The following is a 19,311-nucleotide window of genomic DNA, read 5'->3' on the forward strand; positions in this document are numbered from 1 at the left end:
GAAAAGGAGGCAGTCTTAAGTTTATGGACCGCAGATTCATGTGTCAAACCATTAGCAAGATATTGAAAAGAACTCCACGGGGAAAGAAAACTGTGTTTTATTAAGGCAGTGAACGAACTAGTACACAAACTGCCACAGAAGTCTAATTAGTTGAAATAGAGAGCTGCATTAATCAGGCTGAAGTCAATTTGTTTTCAGACCTAATCAACACCTTTTTTTAATCATCTTATTTTCTCCGATATCAAACCTACAGCCAAAGTTCATCTAACATTCTCTTTATTTTTCCAGTGTTGAAGTAAATGGGTGGGAAAATGTAGTGTTGATCCCCTCATGTTTGAATCATTGGAGGTTAAAACCCTTTGATTGGCTGCAGCTCCCCTGTGGAACCGAGGCTGCGGCACCGACCAATCAGCAAGGACGATTCGGTATGAGTGCATTGATCGACAGCTGAGGGGGGAGATTAAGTTTGAAATGCGAACATGCATCGATTTATGAAGGGATATGTTATAATTCAATGTGCAAACATGAACTGGGGGGACTATAAGAGACAGAGAGAGTGTGGGAGAAAACAAAAGATGGATGATCAGCAACACTGAAAGCTCAGATAAATAACATGTCCTCCTTTTACACTGGTTTAGAAATACACAGCTTTTGAGACACAAATACAGAAATCAGCAGTTTGAAGGCAAAATGACATAATGATAGAGCAGGACATTTACAAATACATAAACATCTGCTACAAACACCTGCCAAACAAGTTTTGATTAAGCTGAGGCGTATGACAGAGCCTCGAGTGTACAAGCAACAACAATCAGAGGTGATATGAAATGCGAAGTCCCAGACTCACACCCAGAAACAGAGATTAGAGAGGAACGTACACAACAAAAATCTACAATTTAAGCAATTAAAAGCTCACTCAGAAACTCAGGCTGTCCTCACCAGGAAGACATGATATGAAGTCAATATTTCATAGATGCATCTATCACTATCTATCACATCTAGACCCCTCAGTTAGCAGAACATGCATGTATTTGAGTACCTGAAGAGAACCTATGCAGGCACAGAAGGGACGTACAAACTCAGAAAGCCCCCTGCCAGATTGAGAGTAGGAACCTTGTTTCTGTGAAGCGACAGATCCCCTGTGTCTGTTTTTTAAACACCAAACCTCAACCAGTAGGTTTTAATGCCTAACCCTAGCAGTGAGTCAAAACAAACAGCTCCCAGGCTCATATAAACCACAGACAACAGAGTGAAGGGCCACTGTAACGCCTGTGCTACCACCAACCCCTCCATTATTGCGATCCAGCATAATGTGCATTGTTAGAGGTAGGGTAGGAGATTTAATTAGTGTAACTTCTCTTTACAATTCAATAGCAACCGATTAGTTCAGCAGTTTCGCTTTACGAAGCATATTAATCATCTGTGGAAGCTATAAAATGCTAAAAACATCAGCCAATCCTACGAGGCGCACCTGCGCGTATAGTTGGCTGATTGTCACTCTCTCCCTGCTCTGCCCGCATCAGAGAGGTACGTGCATGACGGCCGAAGTCACAGACTGGTTGGGAGGCGTGGCTTCAGGGTGAACTCCGAGAGAAAGGGGCGTGTGTTTACTTTGAAAATCTGGCTGACTCTCACTGAGTTTTCAAAATCTCCTATCCTACCTTTAAGCAAATGAGGAGTATTTTTGTTCAGTAAACAGTTTGAAATGTGTCCTTGCGTCTCTGCTTTGTCTAAACTTCTAATCTGTATGGAGATGATTGGCATGATGAAATTCTCTCTATTTAACCATTATGGCCTAAAATATATGAATTTCACCCACTTGTTCCACCACCACCGGATTACAGTGGCAGAAAATGACCCTTAGCACTGATAGTCACACACACACACACACACACACATAAACCGCCTCGTGCTCAAACGTCTGGAATCAACAAGACATGGACAGACATGCTTAGTCAGCCGAGGAGGACAGATGAAGTATACACACTGACATCGGTGACAGGAGAACTGAGCGGTCACAATGACCCAGACTCTGACACAGACACAGAAATGCTGACAGAATGAGTGCAGGTATTCAAGAAGAGAAGAAGAAGAAGAAGAAGAGTGAGAGGACAAAACTGGATCAACACACACTCTCCGGGGGCCATGGAGACAACAAGCTGCACGCTGTGAGAGATGCAGTGAATGAGCGACAGCATTGACAACTAAACAGACTGCTGATGGATACTGAGCAATTCTGCTGGGTTTATATGTCTAAATCAGTCGAGGCTGGTGATGCTAACAGTGCTATATTGGCCTGGCCTCCGTTAGCAACTTGATGATGAAGACTTTAAAAGCTGCACAGAGATCAGAATATATGCTGAGGGTTAAATAGTTTTAAAAGAAAAGTTCAATCAGCACACGAGGGGTCAGAGTGAAGAAAAGACCCCGAACATGAGGAGACCTGAACATTTATAGTAGGGTATGTTTCACACCCTGTTGTCTGCTGCCGGTTTTGCCTCTGACTCTCTAGAATGTGTCTCACACTTGGTGCATCCTGCAGGGTTTTGTATCCAGGCGGGAGGTTTTAAAAGGGTCTAGACATCACAATTTAAAAGAGCACCTGGTATCTTGGTGAGAAAGCTGGAGGTGGGGTGTCTCACATAGAGACTGAAATTGTAATTACAAATATGAACCTCATGCTGCGTTTACCCTGGTGAGGGCAGGCTGGTCTAACCCCAAGCACAAGTGACGTGCTGAGAGTGACGTTCAAGACAATTTCAGGACAATTATTTCACATAATGGGATGAGACCCTTTTAAAAAACGTAACACATGTTACAAAGCACCATCAGAAACAAACCTGACATACACTTTATGCGATTCATATGACCACAGGATACAACATGTCTGTGCCTAAAAGAAAGTGGATCACCACACTCAGCAGTGTGTACATGCCCATAAATGTAGTGGGTAAAATCAACACGATGATGGATAAACAGATCACGGCTTTCACAAAGTCATAAGATATGATTGAAGTTGAGTCACGTTGAATAGTAATCAACACTATGACCCAGCTAACAAGGAGACAATATTGTGCTGCCGCCTGATCTCTAAAGCTCATTCCGCAGCCAGATGGATATCTTTTGGTAATTAAGCTGATGAAAACACCCAGAGATACAAAGACACACACACACACACAAAGTGGGAAACAATCTAACATGACATAGACGTGAGTGAGACGCAGGGACAGGTTGCTACACAGAAGGAGAGGGTGTTACATTTTTTTCTCGGGGTACATAAGGTAACACGTACTTACAGTCTTTTTTTTTTCGCACATCAGCTGTAACCACACAAGAACACACTCACACACACACGGGGACACACACATTTAGAGCTTCTTTCTTTTCTTAATTAGCCTACAGGCCTGGTGTCTGGTTTCAGCTCTTCTTCTCAGTGTGATGCCAGCGTTTCTGTTAGTTAAGATTTCAGCTCAACATCCTCCACTGCTCTCATTTCTGCCTCATCTTACACACACACACACACACACACACACACTGGTGCTTTTTCAGCTGTCATTCTCTCTCTCTCACACACACACACACACACACACACACATCTGCCTCTCTCTCTCTCTCTCGTCCCATTCCTTTCTTAATTTATCACTTCTCCTCGTCTTCCTCTGGATCATCCTCCCACTCATGCTTTTACCGGGAGTGTTATCTCATCATGACTCTCTTTTCATTGCATTTTTTTTTTTTTTTTTTTTTTTTTAGACGCTCTCCCTTTTTTCTTTATCTGCCGTTTCAATGAGCTTCAAAAGCTTCCCTGCCAGCCATTGTGATTATTGCCTTAACTGTTTTTCACTCTCCTGGTCCCTCCCCCTCTCTCACCCTGTGAAAGTGAGAGAATCGATCACCGCTTGATGACATCCATCCATCCAGTGTAAGTGTGACATCCGCTCACTGTGTGACGCGTTAACAAACCCTGAACGACGTCACATCCTCGGTAACACACATCTCTAGCATCTGAAGACAACACACACTCAAAACACACACACACACACAACTAACATTTCTAGACATATATTCTTTGACCAAAGAGGCCCACCCTGCTCACAGATGGAAGTCTGTGTCAGAGTGTTGCCATGGTTACGGCAATCTTTGCCATTCATCACAAGGCCGGTCAGACACCTGCCGGGAGAGAGTAGCAGGTAGCCAGGGCTGTTGGGTGAGTGTTAGTGTGTGAGATGACAGAAGCAGACAGGCAGATGTTGTGGGGGGTGAGTAATAAGGAGATTAGTCAGAGAGAGAGAGAGAGAGAGACAGGAAAAAATCTGCTAGTGAAGGCAACCTGATCCTCTGGAGTGCCCAATTCTCTCAGTTTTTTAACACTGAAGTTGTTTACCCCAGCAGCAGCCCTTATCATCATCAAAGCCTTTAAGTGACACTCTCCAAATGAAACTGTTCTGCACCCACCACCACCACCCCTCTTTCCTTTAACTCCTCCTCCATCTCCCACTTCTTCTTCTTCTTCTTCTTCTTCTTTTACTATTGCCATGGTAACTGATTGCCTCATTCTCCTCTGAATCTCTCAGAAACACCTGTTTTTGTTGATTTGTCCTTTGGGATGTATTGTAACGAAAGGTTTTGCTTCAAGCATCACTGTCTCCAGATAAGCTTTTAAAACAATCATTAACTTGAAACATAAATTCAATGTAAAAAAAACAAAAAAAAAAACTGTTTTTGTCATTTAGTGTGAAAAAGCTCGGGTGGAGCTAAATTGGTAAAAAGTGTGGAGATTTTGTTCGCCAATCTCTGCTTTTAACTTTTGCCCTTTTCTTATGAATATTTTATGTAACAGAAAAATAAAATGTGTTTTGAAGGCTTTTATTTTCTAAGCCCCTCTGTTCACAACATATCATGTATTCTGCATGAAGCTCTTAAACTTGCACAACCAGACCTATCTCTGGATTGCTGTGTCAGCATCTTGCAGCACCCATAATCAATCTGGGGAGGGGGGGGTACATTCAAAACACCATGTTGGGAAGCACTGAGGTCAGGATGCAGCAACGATACACCTGCAAAAAAAAAAGTGCAAAAGAGGGAAGAGATGATTTGGAAGTAGCCAGAAATTAATTTATCACATTTTTTAATTTAAAAGCCAGAAAGCCAGAAATTAATTTATCACATTATTTTAATTTAAAATTAAACATTAAATCTTAGAATTCTGTGTGGGAAAGCATGAGTAACAAAGAAAGATTCTGTCATGGTCTGTATGACGTAGACTTTATCATCTGCTCAGATGTCTGCACCACCACTAGGGCTGCAAAGACTATTCGACTAATAGTCGACTGCAAAATTCGTTGACAACTAATTTAGTAGTTGACGGATCGTTAGTAGCCCTAAATATCACTCGATAAACAGTCACCATGTCTGTGTGGGTTTTCTCCGACTACTCCTGCTTCCTCCAATGTACCAAAGACGTGCATGTTAGGTTAATTGGGAACACGATTTGAGTGTCCCACCCCCCACCCCCAACCCACAGGGCCTAGCAGTACAGAAACTGACGGGGTTCAGAGAATGGATTAAAGGATGGAACTTCTGAATGTCCGTTGCTGGAAGATTTACTGCATGTTTTCGCTCTGCTCCACTAACATGGGAACAGAGAAGAACAATTGCTGGCAGAGCAGATGATTTGCCTCATTCAGCTGTGTAGGTCGACATCAATGAATCTCTGATTGCAGGTGAAGAGACGCTAATTTCTTCACATGCATGCTTACACACACACACACACACCGGTGGCTGCATGATCACACACCGTGCTGATGAAACTTTTTACTCCTCTTAGAAGTACTGCCCAGACATTAAATTCCTCTCCCATCTCTCCATGCCTCCTGCGCTCTCATTCATTTGATGTGTTTTAAAAAAAGAAGACAGAGGCACACTCAGGTTTTTACAGCGGGGCTGTGGAAAAAAAAATATATAAAAACATCTCCCCTGCTGCTCATATTGATTTGGCAGATCAGCTCGGTTCATGTCCTCTCTGCCTCCGTCTCTTTCTCTGCTTCTTGCTTCAGCTCTGTCCTCAGACATGCACAAACAGCCCTCCAGTCACTCTGCATCCCCGTTTTTTTTTTTTTTTTGCACTTCCACCCACGCTGTTCTGTCCCAGGTCTTCAACCTGATCTCCACCCTCCTTTCCTGCTTAAACCACATGAACAACCTGCCAGTTTGGGAAAACATAAGGCAGCCAGTAGTAGCAGCCTGGAGGATGTGAAGATGTGAGAAAAGAAAACGTTGTGTGGATACTTTTGTGTGAAATGTAAGCAATTACAGACTTCTTCTTCTTATAATGCTTGTAATAAAACAACTGTCAGGGAAGCATTTGGTGCTTACACACAGACTTTCTGAAGACATTTGTGTGATGCCACAATCTGAGTAGTTTCATTATTCTTACATCAGCACTAACTGCAGATGAACCATTCATGACATCATCCATACATGTGTTAAGAGTCTAAAAGCCTAAAAAAGACTGCATGAAACATCAAACAGCTGCTGCTGTTTACATGCCATGGACAGGTATGTATGTAACAGTGTTTAGCATATATTATAATAATAATAATATGTATCAAAAGCCATATTTGTTAGCATGTTTACATTTATGCTAATGGGAAATATGATCGTATTCCCAGACATCGTCTGATCATGGGAGCGATTCAGCCTTATAAGTCGGTGTTAGGCTGCAGGTTAGGGATGCTGGGGGTACAGCCAGGGCTGTGGACCTTTACCCGCAAGTCTAGGGTTAAAGTTTCCCTGACAGCAGCACCTGGAGCCCCCTTTTTGGGGGGCTTTTGCATGCACCCAACAATCAAAGCCATAAAACACTGCACTAAGGGTTAAGCATTAAAAATTACTGGCCAAGGTTTGGCATCAAATAAAGGGTGAGAAACATGAATTCCTGACATTAAGCACATTTAAAAAAAAAACTATTATCTTCTGAGGGCACCAGTTTTTTGGATGAGTCCCCATCTCCATGAACACATAAAGTTCTGGAGAAATACACACACATCTGCTGAAATACTGACCTCATGTGTGTGAAAGCTGCCGTCAAACTGTGCACTTAGGCCTGCTCTTGTGCAGTATAGGTCAAATTGTCCATTTACAGTGCAATTCATTAATGTGTGTGTTTTCTAAGTCGCTCACACATCTCAGATTCTCTGTAAAAACAGTCTCGTTTTTCACTGAAGTGCTGTGTGTGCATCATGTTCTCATCTATTACTGTGATGTGAAGCTTCCATTTCTTTATATTACTCCTCATCATTGTTTGACCTTCAGTAATTTCCTGTCTCCCTTGCTTATTTGATCTCTCGCTACTTTTCGTTTGTTTTGTTTTTTTAATATTCAGCTACTACTTTTCAATGCTGTGCATGTGTGTATTACAGTGCTGTACAAGTGTAGACAGCCATTCACTTTGTGTGGAGAGCCAGGCTGTGGGTCAAAGGAAGGAAAGACAGGGTGGATGAAAAATAGAGGAGTATGGAAACAAACATGGCCTTGGAGGGCGAATGATTTCCCAGGATTCAGTCTGCTGACAAGTCAGCTTGTGAGGGATTTCCTGGAATGCAAACATTATTTTTGACTCCCTTCTCTCCTTTTATGTTTCTCCTCTCCTCCTCTCTTCTCCTCTCTCACTCTGTAGGCTCCACCGAGGACTCCTAGATGCAAGTTAAATGCTTTGTTTCAAAGAGATAACCTCTCTTTGGCAGAGGAGAAGGCTTGTAAGATCCTGTCTCATTCAGCTTCCCCCTGGAGGGGACACTAATTCCTCCTCTCCTCTCTCACCTACTGGATGGATCAGGATGATGGCTCACTGCACCGAGAGCTTTCTGTCTGACAGATACCAAAAAAAAAGAAAGAAAGAAGGGACGCTGACACTTGACAGGTTGTGACACTGTGTTTACCAAACCTCGGCAGCAGGGGAGGTAGACCTTAACAACATTTCCAACAGTCTGCCTGCAGTCGCACAAACAACCCAAAGGTCTCTTGTTTCCTGAGGACACAAAATCCTGTGATGGTACATATAAAAAAATAAAAATAAAAAAATAAAAGTTAAAAGGAAAAAGCATTTAACTCTATTGGAAATGCTGTCATCTCTGTCACTAATTATAATGGATCCTGCCACTGTGTACGATGGCAGCAGTGACACTTAATGTCATGAAAGTTTTTGCGGCACATCTGTGCAATGAGTGAGAAATGTGTTCTGGTCAGAATATTAATTCAAGGTGAAAGTCAATAAAAGTGAAATTATATTGTGAGTAATTATGAGCTAAAAGGAAAGTTTAACACTGAGATCCATACAGACAGGAGCTCTTTTATACTCAGCATGACTTTGTCAGCAACTGCTTTTAAGTAGAATGATATTTATGCATGAGGTGGTTTTAATTTTTCAAATAAGATTCACTGCGTGTTAGAACTCAGAGCGAGAGTGGGCAACTTTTAAAGACAGGTTTGGGGGAAAATTCAAGAAAGACTGTAACGTTCACACACTTCTGTAGGAGACTAAAAGCACAAACGATACAATATTTATTGTACATGATGAATGATATATATGTGAGATATTAAATAATAATCTTTATCATAATATAGGAAAGGTTGAGATTTACAGTATTAGTCCTCTTGAGAACTGTCCTCTTAGTCACTCTTAATCACTGTTATGTAATGATACAATGAAGGCTATGCTTTACCTGAGAGACCCGGTAAGCATTTGCCCTGAACTGGTGTGAGAACTAGTATTATTATTATTATTATTATTAAGAAGAAGAAATAAGAGTCAAACAGTAGAGAACAAGTGAGGCAGAGGTAGGGAGTGAAGGAAGTGTTTAAACAACTGCCATGACACTAACCGGGTCTGGAACTGAAGTCTCAGAGACCAAGATGGGAGCAGAGTCCTGCACATCAGGGGAACGGAGGGCTCCAAGCCAGACCAAAGTATGCTAGGAACAACCAGGAGAAAGATCACACATGCTGGAAAGTGTGTCATTCGTTGTTGCCTTCATTGAGAGGAAGCAAAGAGAGCCGTAACACCCAAAGGACACTGTTCCCACAGTCAAACATGGCGGGGGCAGTGTAATGCGGTGTGGGTACTTCGGTGTGTCTGGAACTGTGGATCTGGAAAATCTAAAGCAGTCGACAGCAAAACTGCATCCTTGTCGTGATTTTCTTGTCCAACATCAAAAACCAAAAGCAAACCAACATCTGCTCTAGTAAAAAAACCAGCCAATGCCAAAGCTAACCATGTATATACAACTTAGCCTGATTAGTTTCCCTAAGGACATCTAGGGACATGATTAACTCAGAGGTTTTGTATCTTGTGTTGCCTCTAATGGAATACAGTCCATGTGTTGGTTAGAGGAGAAGCTACATGACTTAGTGTCTTCAGTGTCACATTGAACCAGAGCAGCAGTCCTATGATCCATAATACAAAAACAATAATCAGAAAGAAGCTAATCATCACATTGATCCACTGTATATATATAAATATTTGATTATAGACCTGTTAAAGAGGCCAGTGGGAATGCAGTTAGTCAATGGAGTTGCACAAGGGTGAATCCACAGAATCAACAGTGACACACTTCCCACATACAAAAACACTGCTGACAGTGTAGAGGGATCACAGACCAGCCAGATGTTGCTCAAATGAGGTAATCAATTGAGCTTGGTGGTATTAATCAGGGTGTCCAGGTGTATCTGTTGCCAGGTTCATTGTGTGGGTCAGGTGTCTGACCAGGGGTTTTGTATTCGTAGTTACCTCGTGTTTCTTTATTGTCTGGCATAAACCCTGTATGGACATTGAGCTCTGGAACTGTGTTATGGAATGAGCGACCACATGTGCTGAACACAGCTCGGCTAGCAGCATCAAGTCCAGCACATCAGCCAGCTGTATTACAATGTGTGTGTAAATTAAACAAACACAGACAAAGGCTGCCTCAGGAGCTCAGGGGGTCAACACTGCTAATCAAGACTATCTAATCCACTTGGTGCTTCCTTTACTCTTTCTGCTGTTGTTGTCATTTTAATCAGTTGTAATGACCTTTCATCTATCTATTTCTCTTAACTTGTTTTCTCCTGTACTACAGACTCACGGGTGGGTGCTGGATCCTATCCCAGCTGTCAATGGACAAGAAGCGGGGTTCATCCTAGACAGGTCACTGGTCTATTGCAGAGCTAGTTCTAATTTTCTGTGCTCTCTCTTCATTGTGTTAAGGCAGAACTATTTAAATGTCTTTTCTAGTTTCACAAGATTGCTGCTCTCAGTACTGCTGTTTCTCATGCAGGTGTATAATTACCTGACTGTTGAGTAGTTTTGCCTCAGTGCTAGCCTAACATGGTGGTTCTTATTCAAATCTTACTTCAGTCAGCGTCTTAAAAGTCTGCTCCTGCTAATCTTGATTCTATCAGCGTGATGAGGATTTAACAGTTCAGACAGATTACACCAAGGCCTTGTGTAATCTTGTTAGTTTGGCACAAAGACCAATTATTTTCTACAAATTTCATGCTGTTGATTTCATGCTGGCCAAGACCAAAAGCAGAGTTCTGTCGTAGCTCAAGGGTATGAACAAACCTGGGTCAATTACTCTCTGAGACCAATTTAATTCAATGTGCCGGAGTAATAGAACTTGGGTGGGGATAAGGGATCTGTGTATTTTCTCAAAACTCAGCCCCTCAACAACAAAAAAATCCAGCACTATCAATATATATTTTCATGCAGCCTCACATACAGGATCTAAAATAAACACTTACCCACTGCCTAATGCTGGTAGATTTTGCATTTGACTGATAAATATTAGGTGGCACAGTGATGCATTGGTTATCACTGCACAGCAAGAAGGTTCCTGGTTCAAATTCCGACTGGGGCCTTCCTGTGTGGAGTTTGCACGTTCCCCCTGTGCCTGTGTTGGTTTTCTCCGGGTATTCTGGCTTCCTCCAACATTCTAAAGACGTGCTTGTTAGGTCATTTGTGAGTGTGAATGGTTGTTTGTCTGTGTACGTTGCCCTGTGATGGACTGGTGACCTGTCCACGGTGTACCTTGCCTCTCACCTGTAGATAGCTGGGATAGGCTCCAGCCCCCTGTGACCCTGCGCTGCACTCCGGATGATGGATGATAAATATTAGCCTATGTTGTCGTGGAGATCTGCAGCCTGTCTGTCCTCAGTCACACACAGAGCATCATAACACCTTATGGATCTTTACCAAACCCCTTACACTGTTTTATTAAACCAACATTTTTCATAACTCCAAACATGAGTGACAACAAAACAGCTCTGTGTCAGGGGGACCTGAATCCTGGACTCCTGAGTGAAGGTTGACGTGGGGCAATACAATCATATATTCTGCTAACATAAGATGTGTGGTACATGGCTGATGTATTATATGTGCCCTTCTTTCTCCACATATTTATATATTTCGGTGCGGTGTAAAAACAAAATGTGAAACATGGATGTGTGAAACTAGTAACTTTACATCATACATAGTGCAACAGGAAGTCAATCTGCTGTTCCAACAGAAGAACTCACAAATAACTAGCCCAGAGCTGATGCATACACACCAGTCACCACTGTGAGCCTTTGAGCTGTTGACAGCTGCTCTAGCCGAACGAAGGCATCTGGAAATCTGTTGTTCTGTCCGTTAAAAAAACAAAGATGCAGCGCTCTTTCATTCTTTTGTTGCAGTCAGATGGGGTTCAATATGTTCTCCGGGGAGCAGATATTGGAGAGCAGCACGATAAAAAAGGGAGTTTCCTGGGATGGCGTTTTGTTTTACAGCCATACATGAGTTTCTGGACTCTCGCCATTTAGAACCAACCGAAGCATTAATCTGTACATTATTATTATTTCCTGTTTTGTTTTAATGTTTAACGCAGCCGGTGCTGAGAAAAAAAGCAGCCCTCTGTGATGTCTCTGTGTCCGCCTGTATTTTCATGCAGACTTGACAAAAGGGATTGTCTCATTTCCTCCATCCCCTCCGCAGGTGGGGGGGATTCATTACACTCTTGTTTGATATATATATACCAGCCACCCACTCGCCCTCCGCTGCCCCATCTCTTATGAAAGGGCTTGAAATACAGCAGCATTCCTGTCGCAGTAAATACCTCCAAGCGACGGCCCTTTATTCAATCTCTGGTCTGTCAGGGATACAAGCTGCTCGGCTCCAGCAGCTGTTTTAAATGTTGCCTGCCAAAGTGAATTACTGTTAAATATTTCACATTGTGAAATAATATATGTTCTTATTGTGGCTGGCCCAAAAGTATTTTCCAAATGATAGAAGGGTTATGCAGGCATATACCACTGGAGCAGGAAGATAAGGGGGTCTCAAACAAAACATATTATAGAGAGAAACGTAACCAAGGGGGGGAGGATTTTGAAGAAATTAACTTAAATTTAGGCTTTGGAGGCAGCAGAAAATTCTTTACAGAGAAGCCGTGCGAAAATGATTGTAAAGTTTATTCATTAAATTAAGGGATTAGATACAGCAGGAGAATGTTAAAGAGCAAATATGGAAACAAGATTAGTTTATTGCTGTTTGAGCAGATTTAAATGTTTCCCGGAAGGCACGCCTCCAACACAGTAGCCATCAAGCAGTCAGAGTTAGTTTGCAGCGTTCCTAAAGAATGACGCAGACGTGAGCGCTTTCAAAGCCCCTGACAACTTCATTAAAATCTCCCTGAAACCATTATAGTGCAATCAGCTTCTTATATCGGGTATGCACAGATGTTACTGCAGATTCAGACTGAGAGGCAGAACGACTAGCAACATGGCTGCCTTCAGGGGGGCAACTGCAAAGACAGAAGCAAAACAGGTGACAATAAAGGTAGATGGTCCTCCAAACTTACCAAAGAAGCAGTGGTTCATGAACACTAACACGTGGCAAGTAGACTTTAAAACTAACTCTCCTGCATACATATAAGGCTCTAACTAGGCACCACTACTGTGGAACCAGTTGCCAATCTGTTAAGGCAGACACCGCCTCCACCTTTAGGACCAGACTTAAAACCTCTAGTTAGCCTCAAACTAAGTGTGTCGGGCTGACAGGTTCAGTTACAGTCACTTCTTGACATCCAGCCAAAGGTAGAATAGAATACTAACTCTTAGTCTTTAATCTTTATCGTAGCTATTCTGCTATAGGCCTAAACTGCCGGGGGGCACAAACATGATCCACTGAGCAGTTCCCCCACCTTCTCCACAACACCAACCATCTCTATTCCCCCACCTCCTCTCCCCTCATCACTCTCATCAGGCTGACTTATGTTACACAGTTAGTGACATAAAATAATGGATCTTCCTCATAGTTCTCTCTCTCTCTGTAGGTCTCTCTCCCTCCAGATCAGCATGCTCAATGGCATCCGGCCCTCTGACAAACCCAGTGTCCCCTGTGAACACCTGCCTACGTCGTTCTCCATGTGGTGCTGATATAATTAACCTGAACAAATACATTGTTTTTCAGCATTACAATGATAACAAGCTGTCAAGTTTGTTCTCTGTAATGCATGATGTTTGTTTCTCTCTCTCTTTCCTTCTCACCTTCTTCACCTGGCCGATATGAGCAGGAGGTTTTCTCCCCTGTGAGCTGGGTCCTGCTCAAGGTTTCTGTTTTAACAGGAGATAAAATATAGTTTTTCTTGCCACTGTCTGCTTGCTCAGAGTTTATCTAAACAGACAATGCTGATTGTAAAAGGTGGTATGTAAATAAAACTGAATTGAAAAAAAAATGGCTTGACCTCCCATTCTACTTCTATAAATTGTCTCTGTCATTTACACAACTGCTTTTTCGCCGTTTTTGTGATCCACAGTTTTCAACACAACGCTGCCACTCACCACAGTGACTTACACAGCCAGTGACATCACATGTATATACCCTCTATTCAGAGTTTTCTACTGTTTTTTTGTGTTGGGGGTTCATACCAGACAAAATACCATCAGTAAAACAGGTTGACAGGTTGTTTTTCAGCGGCCCGATCAAACCACAGGCACACTCATGATGCAGATTTGCTGTGTGAGATGTTTGTTATTTGCATTGTAATTGCATGTTTATCATGACTTGTTATATGTGGTACTAAATCTTAGATCAGTTGGTCATTGTCTAAGCTGTCTGCAGTAGAGCACTGAAAATGTATGTGTTGGTTTACCTTAGCCTTAGGCACCACAGTCCAATTTGTTTTCCTGGTGTGTCTATATGATGGTGTTTACCAGCTGTTAGCTGTGAGCTCATATCCCGGCGTCACCGCAGCATTCTTCTCCACCATCAAACGTTTCCTCAAACGTCACCTGAGCGTCCTCCATGTTGCTGATGTTGCCGTTGTTCTGGTTCTAGTGACGGCCATGTCTTCACTCACATAAGGGAAGGGCCCGGCTCCACTGAAAAAGCATGAGGGCACACACATCCTCCAAAATCTGACATCCAATAATCAGGACAAAGACAGTTAGAGTATATTAGTGAAGGAGATTCATTGTGGTCATTCATTGTTAAAAAAAAATTAAAGTTTGGAATAGTTAGTTCATACTAACCTGTGTTGCTTTGTTGCTGTGACTGTATCAGCATTCACATTTACAATTATACAAAAAATTATTTAATAACAAAATAATAACACTTTCTACAATCTAATTATCACACACTGCCATCAAGTAAAATAATCAAATGTTTTTACTTTTGTAAATGTTTGAAAATGTTTTTTACGTTTTTACTAAAAATTATCATGTTTATTTAAAGGAACTGTATGTAAAAAAAAAAAAAATTGTCACACGTCTGCGCTCTAATCTAATCATTGTCAAAACTCTGCATTCCTTCTTACTGTTAATTAAAGTTGTGTTTTACTTTGAAACTTTTTTTTTAAAAAGGTCTAAACACATGCTGTCAGTACGGCTGCACTGATATATGTATACTTACAATGTGACATTTTTATTTATAAGTCTGTATACTCCGGAGATCTATAAAAAAAAAGTTGCAAATTAACAGTTATTGTATATAATTTCAGTGTGTGTGTGTGTGTTGACAGTGAAAACACTTTACCAAACTGCTTTAAAATGAGAAGTGCATTTGAGGGCTAGCATAAATATGTACTAGTTGTTTGGGTCAGAGGGCTGTAATTATCTTGAAACAATGTGTAAATGCTGTAATTACACTGCAAATGTTTTTAAAAGTGCTTTCATTATGTTACGTATCAAATCTTTGGTAAAAAAAAAAACCCACTTGTTAAAAAGAAAAGTAAAACTTTCTGAAATGTTAACAGAGTTCAAATCCTCAAGATTTATATACGTCTGCTGATGATGAACGCCGACAAAGAACTGGAATACAAGTTTTTATTTATTTATTTTTTATAATCTGAAAAAAAGGCTGTGTTTTAGTGTTTATAGGCATGCTGACAACTCACCTACACACAAACACACACATATACAGGTTTATTCCTCATAGGCATTAGCTTCCCTCCACATGTGATCGGTGGGGTGTCTGCACAGTATTTGTGTGTTGGTGCACGCAGCACGGGGCAGCTGCGGGGCTAATTTGTTTAGAAGGAATTAATTAGACGTTATTAAGGGGAAAAACAATGGAGCGGAGGCAGGGTGTTTAACGATGGGACGTTAAAGAGGGGAAACCTGTCACGGAACAATAGGCTAATATCCACCCACTGCTTCCCGGCTACTGCTCAATTATCACACAATAGGACACACATAAATAAACGCGAGCAGCCGGCGCGTTTTCTGATTACCCCTCCTCGTCTGAACGTTCATTCATGACTGAGTGACAGCAGAGGTTGTGTTTGTGTGTTTCTAATTGAGCAGATGTTTCTGTATTAAAGGCTTACACCTTCAAGGCAAACACTGCAGTCTGCTGTTGACGCGTCCTCTGTTGATGAACCCGCAAACCCGATTAAAGGTTTTCGTCTGTTATTCTCGCCTCGTGCTAATTTCTTCGGATCCCAAGCCAATCAAATTCCAGTTCTTTCTCCACACCCTGCTCCATCACCACCGTCTGTGGTCTTTCCCCTCACACCTTTCTCCTATCTCCTCTCTTTCAAAGCCACTTTTTGAGAACAGCCAAGGCAGTATTGAAGGTGAACTGGCCCTGGTGAGTTCCGCGGTGAGCCAGCAGCAGGGAGCCTGCCTCGGGCCCATGGCCCGCTGCCATCAGCTCAGCGGCGGTTTTCTGCACGTCCCAGCCTCCCTCCTGCTGGTGGGACAGCATGTGGGAACTGAGCAGGGGGTACAGGGCTGAGGAGACGCAGCCCACCAGGAGCCCGGCGTCTAGGAGCAGCGAAAGGAGCTCTGCATCGCAGGAGGAAGCTGTCTCCTGGAGGAAGAAAAAAAAGAGAAGAGGGAGAAAGTGTAAACACACATATGGGGATAAAGTCAAGAGAAACTAACTTTCCCTTTCAAGAGTGATCACCTTTTCATCCCCGTAGGGGAGCACAACAACAAGAAATGTGGCATCCATGCAATCAAGTCTTTCAGCCAGGTAACAAGCTATCATTCAGCAGACCTATTCAACCCTTAACACAACCACCACTGGCTGACTTAACACCGAAAGCTGCAGACGAAAATGGACATTTACCAGCCACTGGGAGAACTCTGTAGAAACAAGAGGCGCTGCATTTCCCTGCCGCAGCGTTTCAATGCTGTGTGTGATTACAATGTTACACGCTTGAAGGAAACTGATGGGGTCAGTGCGCCAGGTCACATCCTGTGTTGACCCAGTGGTTGCCAACACCATTCCACTTGGCAGGAGCCATCACACACAAATGCTTCTCTCATTTTTCTGCAGCACTGAGAGAAACACTTACCAAAACAATTCTACAGCTATAAACAGACCTTTACGTAATGTTTTAATCCCATCTTCTGCCTCCTTACATCAACGAATTACAGTGAGACACAAAATTAGTCGCCTCCCGCTCCCTCGGAAAGTGTCGGTGTTTTTCAAATACTGCTGTTTAATAGAGCAACACAACATTTTTACAATAATATTTCCTTTAAGATAGTCTTCCTTAATTTAATTTGCATAGACAAAAATTCGACAAGGGTTACTAATAATAGTGCAGAAAGTGAAAGAAACATGTTTAGACTTGAGAAAAAGGATTGTTAATGAAGGACATACAAGTTTATCAGAGCATGTCCAAGTTTCATGGTATGAGAGGTTATTATATAAACTCCAGTTCTGCAGAAAAGACACCTCAAAGTGAGACTGTAGTGTGCTATAGGGACAACCAGGAGAAAGATTACACACACTGGAAGTTTGTCATTTGGACGAAACTCTAAAGAAGAATGAGCTAGGATTCCTCAGGAGGTGTCTCAAAGTCTTTGAAAATTGAACCGAGCAACTCCAGGCTAAATACACAATTGACTATTAGCATCATGACCTTGTTATATTTAAGGTAAGGTAAGATAATGTGTTTTATTTGTGTGTGTGTGTGTCCCACAGATTGAGAACCCCCCTGATCTCGAACTGTACATGCAAATTGCTAAATGCCATTAGGGCTGCTCTGCTGTGAGCAGAATCCAGGCTGGAGTGCTGGGGTTAAAAAGGCCGTCTCTCTGTGACTCAGCCCTTCTCCTCTGCATCATCTCACCTGTTTGCTATCTCTATTATTAAGCTTGCACTTGCACACGACCATTATGTGCACGCACACAGACAAACAGCTAGTCCTTGTTGTGGTATTTCTGGAGCCGAGGCAGATCAATTATAAATGTGGAGGGCCACCTCTGAGATGTCTCATCTCTGGGCAGGCCTCGCTCTATTTTCACTTCTTGAAGGACAAATCATCCAAAAAATAAATAAAAAACAAAAAAACCCCATTAATTTTTAACAAGGGTTCCTTCACATGCACGACGATGTCTCACATCAGAGACAGAATCGGCTGTTGTCAGCGGCAATGTCACTGTCCCCTTGGTGGAATTACTGATAGACATAAAATAAGTTCTTCTCTATTGAGCAGCATTCAACATTTAGCAAAGGAAAAGAGAGGGTTGACATGTAGCAGTTATAGAGATCTAGCTTGTCATGCATGACTAATAATTTAATTTCCAGGGCTTCCACTGCGAGACAGGACCGAATGAATCCTGACAAGCTGGGGCGAGAGAGGGACGACAAAGACGGCTGTGAATCTGGAGACAGAAGTGGATAAGGAGGTCAGCCGGGTATAATGAAAATTAGGAAAGAGAGACAAGAGAGAAAGAGAGAGTGTAGAAGATGAGGGAGTCAGCTGAAGAGGAGACATGCACTGAAAGCATCGCATACATACATTTTTAAGTGCAACTGTTTCCAGAACCAAGGAGAGGCACTTCAAAACACCTTCACACTTCAGCATCTAACTTTTCAGTCTGCAGCCTGATCAGAGGCCCAGAACAAATGTTCTACATGGGATTCCTGGAACTGTGGTGACCTATTTTTTTCCAAGACGATCTGAAAAATGTATAGATAAAGGGGGACATGATAGGTAGCTGAAAATGGCGACAGTGGAACTGTGATCTTGCCCTGTTTTTAATGCCTTTCTCTCAGTTTCAGGGGGGATTTGAATCTTGGACTCCTGTGTGAAGGTCTGCAGCACCAGCAAGGCTGTGCCAAAACAAAAAACAAAAACAAAAACAAAAAAAAAACTGGCGCTACATTCCTGCATAATACTCAAAGTAAGCGCAAACATGCAAGTGCAAGTATCCACAGTTTTGGAAATGTTCTCCATTCAGGGACACTGCAAAGCAAAAGGCTTTGTGGACCATGAAGGACGTAGTCTGTGAATTCAGTCACAGCTTCATTTCTTTTCTGCTACTGTAAGCATGCTAGTAATAGCAGGAGCAATGCGTAACATTTTCATCATAGGCCAGATTATAAACACAGACACGGACAGCTGTGGAGCCCACTAGTTGACACTTCTCAGGGGAGAATCACAGACTCTGCACCTTCTTATGTTTAAAGATAGTTTGTTTAAGCAGCAACAACTTTAAGACTTTAACAACCTATCAATAACATAAATATCTGAACCATATTTCAAGACAATCCAAAGCCAGGTCAGCATCATGGTGGTGCTGGAGACAAGTCAGGAGACTGTCATAAGACCTGTCCCTTTGTGTCCCCTTTGAGGTTTAAGACCCTGTTCACACTGGGTAAATCAATCTGGCTAGACTCTGAGAGATTCTGAGTCTGAACAACGCAAATCCGGATATATCCGGATTGATTTCAATCCGAATATATCCTCTCGGAGGTGGATCTAGATGGATTGGCTTTAATCTGGCTCAGGTCTGAACGCAAATCCGGCTAGCGAATCCCGCTTAGTGACGTCACACTTCCAG

General features: G+C 42.3%; 1 protein-coding gene across 1 annotated transcript in view; it reads right to left on the bottom strand.

The window, feature by feature from the left end:
* Positions 1 to 15,324: 15,324 nt before the first annotated feature.
* nbas (NBAS subunit of NRZ tethering complex) overlaps positions 15,325 to 19,311 on the bottom strand; it is a 130,764-nt gene continuing 126,777 nt past the window's right edge. Inside the window, exon 53 of the mRNA XM_028397428.1 lies at positions 15,325 to 16,321. Within this exon, the coding sequence (XP_028253229.1) occupies positions 16,046 to 16,321 (276 nt within the window). The 3' untranslated portion in view covers positions 15,325 to 16,045. The remainder of the gene's footprint in view (positions 16,322 to 19,311) is intronic.

Source organism: Parambassis ranga, chromosome 24 (assembly GCF_900634625.1).
Source record: "Parambassis ranga chromosome 24, fParRan2.1, whole genome shotgun sequence".
In the NCBI taxonomy this organism is placed as follows: Eukaryota; Metazoa; Chordata; class Actinopteri; family Ambassidae; genus Parambassis; species Parambassis ranga.